Below are 12,701 nucleotides of genomic sequence, written 5' to 3' on the forward strand. Positions count from 1 at the left end.
CTTCACCTGGTTCAGATTTATTGATGACATCTTTGTGATCTGTACTGAGGGTGAGGGCATCCTATCCACATTCCTTCAGAACCTCAACACCTTCTCTCCGACTTACTTTACTTGGTCCTGCTCCACTCAACAAGCCACTTTCCACAATGTTGACCTGCACCTCAAGGATAGCTACATTACACCTCCATCCACATCAAGCCTGCCAATCATCAGCAATCTCTCGCTTCAACAGGAGCCGCTTTCACACAGCCTAGCCACCCATCATCGTTGCATCAGTAGTGATGAGTAGCCCTCTCCAAATATGCCAAGGGCCTCACTGTGGCCTTCACAGATCGAAACCACCTTCCTGATCTCATTCAGAAACGGACAGCTCATGCCTTGTCTCTCCAGTCTCCTATCACCTCCCACACATTTATTGTCCAGCTACAAAGGAGCACTCCTTTCACAACTCAGTACCACCCAGCACTGGAGGAACTGAAACACACACTCTGCCAGGACTCTGACTAACTCTCACCAAGCTCTGAAATGGACTTATTCTTCCTACTATTATTCCCACCCCTTCCAAAGTGGTATTCTGCTGAACACAAAACCTACATAACATTCTTGTCCATCCCTACTTCATTCTTGCTCCCAACTCCTTGCCTCATGGCTCATATCTCTGCAAAAGACCTAGCTGAAAGACCTATCCCATACATCCTCCCACCACCACCTATTCTTGTCCTGTCACAGGCATCTCCCATCCCATCAAAGGCACAAAGCAGCCATGTCATCTGCAAACTAAGCTGCAACCATTGTCCTGTTTTCCAGGTGGGTATAACGACTAACAAGCTGTCTGTCCGCATGAATGTTCACCGCCAAACTATGCCCAAGAGACATTTGGCCTGCCCAGTCACTGAAAGTGCTGCCCAACACAATGTACCCACTTCAGTGACTGCTTCATAGCCTGCACCATCTAGATCCTTCCTATCAACATAAGCTTTTCTGAATTATACAGCTGGGAACTCTCCATCCCTTCATTCCCGTAACCCGCCTGGTCTCAACCTTCACTAGTCCCTGTCCTCCATCTACCTATCCCCTTCCATGCCCCATTCCAACACTGCACATGCTTTCTGTTCCACCAACAAACTTTTCACCTTATTCTCTCCCCTTTCCATGTTCAGCTTCCCCTGCCCTTTCCTCCCTCAGAAGGGAGTGCTCAGAAAGCACTAAACCACAACTATACAAATAGGGCCCCATGCTATATGAAGGCAGGACTTCAGACGCACTTGCCAGCAAACTAAGGGAAGATTCCACCTTTGCTAAACATGCACTGAATGAATGTCATTCTTATGATATTAAATTTGATGTTATCTACGGAGGAACTAAAGGCAGAAAACTAACATTACTTGATATTCTTGCTATTAATAAACATCATTCGAAGGATCCTGACCTGCTTCTTATCAACCAAACGCAGTTTCATTACTCACCTCACTAAAGTAGCAGCAGCTAGTTAATATTGTCCTCGCCATTAGATAATGTGCTTGTTATCGCTGTTCCACACCCACATTCCATAGACTTCTTTCTCCCCTCTGACCCCCTCCCATTTTTGGCCTCTTTATCACATTCACCAGTTTGTCCATACAATATAGTAGTCTGCACCATTATTCACTTGTATAACATTTCTTGGCTTATACATTCCTATATTTTTAATCTTTGAGTACAAAGTAACTGAAGATGCATTTGTTTAGAGCTTCTTTGTGAATCTGTTTATGCTCAGGTTTTAGTATCAATATATGTGGTCTGTTCAGAAAATTCCAGAACATTCATAATTTTGCACCAATAGTGTGTTAGCAACACACTCCTGGCATCCATGCACACACTTACGTTTAATGTGTAACTACAAGAAATTTTGTTGTCATATATATGTTAATTATTGTTCAGTGCTGTATTGAGTAGAACATTGTGTCGCACAGTTTGAAATGGCAGTGATGGAGGAGCAATGTGTCTGCGTTAAATTTTGCTTGAAACTCAAGAAAACCTTTACAGACACACACCAAATGATGCAGAGAGGCTACAGTAATGAGTGCTTAAGCCATACTCAGTGTTACAAATGGTTCACATGGTTTAAAAATGACTGGATGGAAGTTAAAGATGATCTTCATCCAGGACGCCCTTCACTGTCTTCTGACGATGCTCATGTCAGGAACATCAATGAAATTGTGCACGCCAATCCAAGACTGACTATCCAAGAGATTGCAGAAGAATGTAACATTTCACTTGTTCATGTCATGAAATCCTGACACAGCATCTTGGAACGCATCATGTTGCTGTCGAGTTCGTCCTGGGGCTTATGAATCAAGACCAGAAAGACCCTTGCCTTGCAATCTGCAAAGAGTTTTTGAATTGCACAAATGAGAATGAGATGTTCCATTAGAGATTCATAACTGGTGATGAGGCATGGGTCTACAACTATGATGGTGAGACCAAGGTTCAATCTTCACAATGGGTCAGGGAAGTTTCTCCAAGACCAGGTCAGGTCAAATGCTCATCATGAATTCATGCTACAGACACAAACTGTTAATTGATGATACTATTGGGACATGTTGTGATGCCTGTGAGAAAATGTGAGAAAGAAATGGCCTGAAATGTGGCAAGACAATTCATGGCTCCTGCAGTATAATAATGCACCCCCACATTCATCCTTGTTGGTGCATGACTATTGCACAAAAAATGAAATCACTGTGCCCCTCATCCTCCATACTCTCCAGATCTGGACCCTGCAAACTTTTTTTTGTTTCCAGAGATGAAAACCCCATTGAGAGGATAAAGATTTGCAATGATCGACGAGATAAAAGAAAATTTACAGACGATGCTTCGCGCAGTCTGCAAGAGGCATACCAAGATTGCTTCCGGAAGTGTAAATGGCATTGGGAGTGGTGTAGCAATTGTGGAGGAGAGTATTTCAAAGGAGGCCCTGCACAATAAATAAAAAGGAAGCATAGAAAAATTTTGTGGACAAAGTTCTGCAATTTTTTGAACAGACCTGGTATAGTCATAAAATGTCATTTAGCTTTGAAAAACAATCTTTGTACAGCTACAAATTCTCACTGATGTTGTTTGGATTACCTGTTTCATCTTAAGTAATCTGAGTATAGCCTGAAGAGCCAAAAGCAAGTTCATAATGAACTATTAAATAAATATTATTGTGGAACTTCAGTACTGTGTGTTTAAGTTTTTAATACGTCAATGTTCCACCAAGTACCAATCAATTATTCCATAAAAAGCATATAATCTTAATAGATAAAGATAGAAGAGCTGTCAGTGATCATTGCATAGCTAGCATTGCATTACACATCTTTTTTTTTATAAAATTGAGGGCTAGAGTACTTGCATACAATTATTATTATGCCTACTAAGGCTAGATTTTCTAACACATTCAAATAAAGTTACAACAGCATTCTCATCTATAGCTACAATTTTAAGGGAACCAATTTTACTAGCCTTTCACAAAGAAAGTTTTGGACATGCTCTCTCATATTTTGAAGGGTATTTCAGTCATCTGTAGTCCATTATACATCTATCTACAATTTGGAGGAGCATCAGTGGACGGCAAACAAAACTAACAAAACAAATTGTTGACATTTTTATATTAATGTGTTGACAAAAACAAAATCTTAGCATATTTTATATTTCATAATAAAGGTGGGTACATCATGTAACTAATGAGGAGGTATTGAATAGGATTGGGGAGAAGAGAAGTTTGTGGCACAACTTGACTAGAAGAAGGGATCGGTTGGTAGGACATGTCCTGAGGCATCAAGGGATCACAAATTTAGCATTGCACGGTAGCGTGGAGGGTAAAAATCGTAGAGGGAGACCAAGAGATGATTACACTAAGCAGATTCAGAAGGATGTAGGTTGCAGTAGGTACTGGGAGATGAAGGAGCTTGCACAGGATAGATTAGCATGGAGAGCTGCATCAAACCAGTCTCAGGACTGAAGACCATAACAACAACAACAACAACAATAATGTACTGGATTAATTATAAGACAGATACACCAGATTTTACTTACAAATTTATGCGTACAGATGACACCTCCATTTCCTTTTATGAGTCACTTTTTAAACATGGATGGAATGTTACCAAAATAAAATAAATGGAATGATATTTAGCAGCAAGGAAGCTTCTTGACTTCAACATCATGACGTTTTAAGAGAACGCTTCTAACAAATTAAGTATGTAATTATAAAACAGATGCTTACTGCACTTTTCAATATCTACTGGAATAACAATGTGTTTTAACCCCAAAGACAGAAAGCTGGAACACTGCAGTTCAGGTGTGTTAACTCTATTTATGTATGAGTGTTAGTATGCCAAACAGTGGGAGTTATTTGCTGTTGTATTTATACCATAGTAACTTAAAGACAATAAAATAACAGTGAAAGAGCTGTAATTAATATAAACAACTAAGCCTTATAAGATTCATTTGGGGTATGCTGTGACAAATATAGCAAGCTGCCAGGCAGCAAAAGACAAACATAAAATGAATAGAAGTACTTTTAACTTTTAAGAACATCCAAAAGAAGTTAAGAAATAAACATACTAGTACTTCAAAAGGATCAGATTTTGTCAGTGAAAAAGATCCCCTTGAGTATGGTCATAAGAACACGTGATAAATTTTTGGTTTGTTAAAATTGTATTTACTGAGTGAGAAAGATTTTATTGCTGTAACATAACAAATGATTATCAATGAACGAATGTCATGGAGAGGATCAAATAACTGAAGCAGAGTTGGAAAGGACCTTTGAAACTGAGCAGTCATACTTTTAAAAAAATGTTGGTGTAACTGCATTCTTAATTGTAGCTTTTTAAACAGCTTCAGTATCTCAAGAGAACAGGTACATAACATTATTTAAAAAATTAGTATTCAGAGTACAGACATAAACATCTGTGGAAAACACTTACCTGTTTTGCATTTCCAACCCAGAAAGTGATGTGATCAAAGTGAACAAATCGTCCCCCATCTGGCTGCAAAAAAATAGATGTTCAGTAAATATGCTGTCAGAAATTAATATTGATAGTGTAATACAAATTTACAGAACTGGACCTTCTATACTGAATAATTGACTGTATTGTTAGTCCTATACATTACAGCAAAGCAGAGCACATGGAAGATTTTGAGAAACAGTAGCATTGTATTAGCAACTTTGCTTTCTGGGTAACAAAGTTCTGTTGATTAGTTTCAAGAAATGCTGAGGTGGGTTTGATGTGAATATACAGCATTATAGACAAGTAAGTTAAACTGATATGAAAAGTTTGAAACCAGAAGAGCTGGAACTGTTTATTAAGGAAATTGAACTAAATGGTGACATATTTAAGCTGTGATGAATATATAACAGATCAGTTTATTTGTGGATGGTACCTATTCAATAACCAAGGCATTAACATAATGTAATACAGCTCTAAATAACAAAATTTGATGAAGTTTTCAAACAAAGGAAAATCCAGGATGGAATGTAACAATGTTACAAAAGGGATAGTTGCTACTCACCATATAGCAGTCTTTATTATGACTATCTCTGCTATATGGTGAGTAGCAACTATCCTTTTCATAATATTGTTACATGAAGTTTTTGTTTATCTTATTTTTGTGTTTATTACTTAATCCAGCAATAGTAATGCATTTTCCACAATGTATACTATTGGGGACTGCGAGGGAGGGGGGGACCACAAAAGGGGCTCATTTCTTGTGTTGTGTGCTTTGTTATGCCACAGGCAGGGGAAGCAAGAATATTTGGTTTTAGTTTTCCTGAGATCAGCATCGTATCCCCATAAGTCTTTTTACGTTGTACAGAACGAGCTCCTAGTATAGGAGGAAACTTGTTTGCATTTGAGATGTAGCAAGTTGGAATCTAATCTATCAGTCATGTTTTCTGTTCCCAAGAATAACTAAAACTTTTTGCACTCTCATTCTATATCTAATGCAGTTGCACATATAACATGTGGTGTCACCACCAGACACCACACTTGCTAGGTGGTAGCCTTTAAATCGGCTGCGGTCCGTTAGTATACGTCAGACCCACGTGTCGCCACTATCAGTGATTGCAGACCAAATGCCGCCACACGGCAGGTCTAGTCTAGAGACTCCCTAGCACTTGCCCCAGTTGTACAACCGACTTTGCTAGCGATGGTTCACTGTCTACATACGCTCTCATTTGCAGAGGCGACAGTTTAGCATAGCCTTCAGCTACGTCATTTGCTACGACCTAGCAAGGTGCCATATTCAGTTACTATGAATGTAGTCTGACAGATAATATTGTGAATCATGTGCCGCCAAGAGCGACGTTCATCATTAATGGTTTAAAGTTAGGTATCAAACTAATTACATCCGCTTTCTGAATTCTCATTCCTTGTCATGTTCCAGACCTCACGTCAGTATAGTTCTTCCCTCCTCACGCTAGCCTGCGTGAGCTAAAACGCATGCATTTCGGCCTCCATTCGTAACAGGGTGTTGGCTCTTCTGACAACACAACATAACAGGTACCGGTAATCTAGACAGTCATATATAAAAGTGTTACTGATGTAAAAGCTCAGTTACATTCATATTTCCATGACTTAGATTTGCCCTCCTGATTACAATGATGCTATTAGTTTTACTGAAGCCTGAGTAATTAAAAGCTGCAGCTAACTGAAATCTGATGTCACATAATGGAAAATGCTTTCTGAGATAATAAGTAGCAGAGAAGGTGTTGTTACCAATCATTTGAAAGCAGACATGTCTGACTTTCTGAGAAAATATTTTAAGTTATTTGAAATTAGTTAACTTACAAAATAATTGTCATCAAAAGTTTGTATCCTCAAAATTTCAATTGCCTATTTTGTTCTAATAGCTACAAGATTCTGAATTATGAAACTCTAATTTTATTGCTATATTTTTATGAATCAGTTAACACTTCTCACCATTTAATTCAGGCAATAATTCAGAATCATAAAATATTTATTTCAAGATGGATGCCACACTCATAAATAGGGGATTTCAGATACGGTAAGTCATAATAATAATAATGTTCCGAATCAATTTTTGAAAATATAATGTAATTGGATAGATAAAAGATCTGTTCGCCAAGCAGTGGCAGGAAAACACACATGCAAAAGGTATTACAGTTTGCAAGGTTTTTGAGACACTGCTTCCTTCTTCTGGCAGAGGGGTTTAAGGGGAAGGTTAGAGGGGTGAAGGAAAAGGACTGGTGAGATTTAGGAAGAGGTTGAGTTCAGAAAAGTCACCCAGAATCTTGGATCAGGGGAGACTTAGCAGATGGGATAAGAAGGAAACTTGTGAGTTTAAGAATTGCAATTTCGAAATGTTTCTCAACAAAGCGCTTTTTCTGTGGTGGTTATGAACTTACATGTTCTTGAGTAGATGGCACCACCACCACCTTTAATATATGTTCTACAATAGGTCGTAGCCTTCTAATTTGCAATATTGAATGTTGTCCACTGTTTCCTGGTGTTCTGTAACTATTACTATAATCTGTTCATCATTAGAATAAACCTGATGTAACCATTGCACTATGTATTCTTCCGCGTTTGCTGGAACCTCATTGGAATTCCGTTTCACGTAGAACTGCAGACAATCTGTCTCGAGTACTGTCAAGTACGGTAATAAGAGTGCGTTTTGGGCTGTGCGTTACGCGCGCATGGACTTAGCGCTAATACGGGAGAACAGCTTTGCTGGACATGTAACTTGGACGGCTCTGGCTGGTCAGCTGGTACAGATAGCGTGCAGTGACGTGGCCAACTGCTGTTCACCGTTAAGAGAGGCGAGCAGAGGAGCACAACAGCCTCTAATGTCATTTAATTTTTTAGCAGAATGAAATAATACACTGCAAATCTCCCACAATATGCTCCTTAGACGACTAGACGAAACGCGCAGCACGTTGTCGTTTTTAGCTAACTTACTATTGTAATTAAAAACAAGAATGATGAAAATTCCCGACTTAACCACATGGTAATTTTTGTGCATAAGCTGTGTTTAACGTAAGAGAGTACTGAAGGATGTCGCCGTATAGTTAAATATTGAGGCCACTTAAGGTATTAGTCAGTCGTCTGATAATCTCTTAGCTCCTTCCTTATCCGAATCCGAGAAATACATTTCAGTTCTGGAAGTGTCACCTGCTACGTGCCTATCAACAAAATAATCCACGAAGCCAACCAGGCGCAGCATTTTCTCTTCTTTTTTTATGCCGAGCAGTTCTATATCCCGCCAGCGTTCGGTAGTGACGTGTGAAAAAGCTGCGTGCGTTATTTCCAGTACGTCTGGCAACTTAACAGTCTTTGTTATTTGACGGGCCAAATCCCGCAGCTTGGCTCCAGATCAGTTCGTTTGGGTTCTTATTGTTATGGTACAGTAGCAAATGTAAAAATGCAGCATTTGTATGACGTGCTCGATGCTGTGAAAATGATTGTTTTTCATGTTTCTGCGATACCTATCTACCTCTGTGGTATAAAACGATGGACATAGTCCAAATAAAGAGGATTAGGTTTTTTATTTTGCCTTAAAAATTAAATTCTTATGTTTTCTAAATTTAAACAACTTTAACGAACAATGTTCCTTGTTGTTGTTGTTGTTTTGTTCAGTCCTGAGACTGGTTTGATGCAGCTCTCCATGCAACTCTATCCTGTGCAAGCTTCTTCATCTCCCAGTACTTACTGCAACTTACATCCCTCTGAATCTGCTTAGTGTATTCATCTCTTGGTCTCCCCCTACGATTTTTACCCTCCACGCTACCCTCCAATGCTAAATTTGTGATCCCTTGATGCCTCAGAACAGGTCCTACCAACCGATCCCTTCTTCTTATCAAGTTGTGCCACAAACTCCTCTTCTCCCCAATTCTATTCAATGCCTCCTCATTATTTATGTGATCTACCCATCTAATTTTCAGCATTTTTCTGTAGCCCCACATTTCAAAAGCTTCTATTCTCTTCTTGTCCAAACTATTTATCGTCCATGTTTCACTTCCACACAAATACTTTCAGAAACGACTACCTGACACTTAAATCTATACTCGATGTTAACAAATTTCTCTTCCTCAGAAACGCTTTCCTTGCCATTGCCAGTCTACATTTTATATCCTCTCTACTTTGACCATCATCAGTTATTTTGCTCCCCAAATAGCAAAACTCCTTTAATACCTTAAACGTCTCATTTCCTAATCTAATTCCCTCAGCATCGCCCGACTTAATTCGACTACATTCCATTACCCTCGTTTTGCTTTTGTTGATGTTCAACTTATATCCTCCTTCCAAGACACTGTCCATTCCGTTCAACTGCTCTTCCAAGTTCTTTGCTGTCTCTGACAGAATTACAATGTCATCGGCCAACCTCAAGGTTTTTATTTCATCTCTATGAATTATAATACCTTCTCCGAATTTTTCTTTTGTTTCCTTTACTGCTTGCACAATATACAGATTGAATAACATCAGGGAGAGGCTACAACCCTGTCTCACTCCTTTTCCTATCACCGCTTTCCTTTCATGCCCCTCGACTCTTATAACAGCCATCTGGTTTATGTACAAATTGTAAATAGCCTTTCGCTCCCTGTATTTTACCCCTGCCACTTTTAGAATTTGAAAGAGAGTATTCCAGTCAACATTGTCAAAAGCTTTCTCTAAGTCTACAAATGCTAGAAACGTAGGTTTGCCTCTCCTTAATCTTTCTTCTAAGATGAGTCGTAAGGTCAGTATTGCCTCACGTGTTCCAGTGTTTCTACGGAATCCAAACTGATATTCCCCGAGGTCGGCTTCTACCAGTTTTTCCATTCGTTTGTAAATAATTCGAGTTAGTATTTTGCAGCTGTGACTTATTACACTGATAGTTCGGTAATTTTCACATCTGTCAACACCTGCTTTCTTTGGGATTGGAATTATTATATTCTTCTTGAAGTCTGAGGATATTTTGCCTGTCTCATACATCTTGCTCACCAGATGGTAGAGTTTTGTCAAGACTGGCTCCCTCGAGTTCGTCAGTAGTTCTAATGGAATGTTGTCTACTCCCGGGGCCTTGTTTTGGCTTAGGTCTTTCAGTGCTCTGTCAAACTCTTCACGCAGTATCGTATCTCCCATTTCATCTTCATCTACGTCCTTTTCCATTTCCATAATATTGTCCTCAAGAACATCGCCCTTGTATAGACCCTCTATATACTCTTTCCACCTTTCTGCTTTCCTTTCTTTGCTTAGAACTGGGTTTCCATCTGAGCTCTTGATATTCATACAAGTGGCTCTCTTTTCTCCAAAGGTCTCTTTAATTTTCCTGTCGGCAGCATCTATCTTACCCCTAGTGAGATAAGCCTCTACATCCTTACATTTGTCCTCTAGCCATCCCTGCTTAGCCATTTGGCACTTCCTGTCGATCTCATTTTTGAGACGTTTTTATTCCGTTTTGCCTGCTTCATTTACTGCATTTTTATATTTTCTCCTTTCATCAATTAAATTCAATATTTCTTCTGTTACCCAAGGATTTCTACTAGCCCTCGTCTTTTTACCTACTTGATCCTCTGCTGCCTTCACTTCATCCCTCAGAGCTACCCATTCTTCTTCTACTGTATTTCTTTCCCCCATTCCTGTCAATTGTTCCCTTATGCTCTCGCTGAAACTCTGTACTACCCCTGGTTTAGTCAGTTTATCCAAGTCCCATCTCCTTAAATTCCCACCTTTTTGCAGTTTCTGCAGTTTTAATCTACAGTTCATAACCAAAAGATTGTGGTCAGAGTCCACATCGGCCCCTGTAAATGTCTTACAATTTAAAACCTGGTTCCTAAATCTCTGTCTTACCATTATATAATCTATCTGACACCTTCTAGTATCTCCAGGATTCTTCCATGTATACAACCTTCTTTTATGATTCTTGATCCAAATGTTAGCTATGTTTAAGTTATGCTCCATGCAAAATTCTACCAGACGGCTTCCTCTTTCATTTCTTACCCCCAATCCATATTCACGTACTACGTTTCCTTCTCTCCCTTTTCCTATTCTCGAATTCCAGTCATCCATGCATCAATTTCTTCGTCATCTGCAGAGCTACTTGGCATATAAACTTGTACTACTGTAGTAGGCGTGGGCTTCGTGTCTATCTTGGCCACAGTGATGTGTTCACTATGCTGTTTGTAGTAGCTTACCCACACTCTTATTTTTTATTCATTATTAAACCTACTCCTGCATTACCCATATTTGATTTTGTATTTATAACCCTTATTCACCTGACCGAAAGTCTTGTTCCTCCTGCCACCGCACTTCACTAATTCCCACTATATCTATTTTAACCTATCCATTTCCCTTTTTAAATTTTCTAATCTACCTGCCTGATTAAGGGATCTGACATTCCACGCTCCGATCCGTGGAACGCCAGCATTCTTTCTCCTGATAACGACATCCTCTTGAGTAGTCCCCGCCCGGAGATCCGAATGGGGGACTATTTTACCTCCAGAATATTTTACCCAAGAGGTCGCCTTCATCATTTAACCATACAGTAAAGCTGCATGCCCTCGGGAAAAATTACGGCTGTAGTTTCCCATTGCTTTCAGCTGTTCGCAGTACCAGCACGGCAAGGCCGTTTTGGTTAGTGTTACTAGGCCAGATCAGTCAATCATCCAGACTATTGCCCCTGCAACTACTGAAAAGGCTGCTGCCCCTCTTCAGGAACCACACGTTTATCTGGCCTTTCAACAGATACCCCTCCGTTGTGGTTGCACCTGCGGTACGGACATCTGTATTGCTGAGGCATGCAAGCCTCCCCACCAACGGCAAGGTCCATGGTTCATGGCACATCGATTATTAAGAATTTGTACTTGAAATGGAGTCAGAAATTTCGCATCCAATATGTAATTGGAAACAGGAAGACGTGTATTATTCATAAAAAATGATGGTGAGTTTTATAATTACGAGATGTAGGTATTTCACATTGAAAGAGAAAAATAATGTTGCTGGGGAGTTTAGAAACAACTCACGAGTAACCACATTCAGTTTACATGCCAATATGCTACCGACTGCGCTATACGTTCAAAAGAGGGTTTGTCTCAACTGCATACTATACGCTGGAAAACTTCAAAGACGATTATCTCTGTAAATTTATGAAAAACATTAAGAACAGCTTATTTCTCGGCACTTTTTAACCATTCTCCACACGCATGCTTCATTACGGAACAGAGCCTCAACCAGCTTTCACAGGACAACGAAGCAGAGGCTGTGACTGTACACGATTTTTGAAATAAAAACTACGTAGCTTAAGGGTTATTAAGAAAAACGCTGAAGGCTTTTAATACATTTAAATATCTTAGTTTCATTTAACGTAACTTGATAATAAGATATCTAATACATAAGTAGGACTTATTCCAAGTGCGTAAGAACACCAGTGCATGTTCTACGGCTTCTGACGAATCATCACGTTTGTGTTTGTTTACATCAGGTTTATTCGTATGATGAACGTGTTATACATGTAGAGATAGTCCTGTGATAAATTATTATAAAGCATCTATTTTGTTTCCTTAACCCTGTACATTATAGTGCAAAAATGATAGATTATTCTCGTGTGCACTTATTTAGTCTGTTTGAGACACACATGAAACACATGCACTTACATCTAGTGTTGCACTGGTGGAAAGTATTATTGTCCTAAAAGACATCGCTCTTGTCCTGCCAATGTATTGTTTCACTGACCTAGCATTT

At 39.3% G+C, this 12,701-nt stretch overlaps 1 protein-coding gene across 1 annotated transcript in view; it reads right to left on the reverse strand.

Annotated features, from left to right (window-relative positions):
• The window catches only part of LOC124551261 (4-hydroxyphenylpyruvate dioxygenase), a 137,355-nt gene that overhangs the window by 38,568 nt on the left and 86,086 nt on the right, over positions 1–12,701 (reverse strand). The window contains exon 3 of the mRNA XM_047126457.1: positions 4,947–5,009. Coding sequence (XP_046982413.1) covers positions 4,947–5,009 — 63 coding nt within the window. The remainder of the gene's footprint in view (positions 1–4,946; positions 5,010–12,701) is intronic.

Source organism: Schistocerca americana, chromosome 1 (assembly GCF_021461395.2).
Source record: "Schistocerca americana isolate TAMUIC-IGC-003095 chromosome 1, iqSchAmer2.1, whole genome shotgun sequence".
NCBI lineage: Eukaryota > Metazoa > Arthropoda > Insecta > Orthoptera > Acrididae > Schistocerca > Schistocerca americana.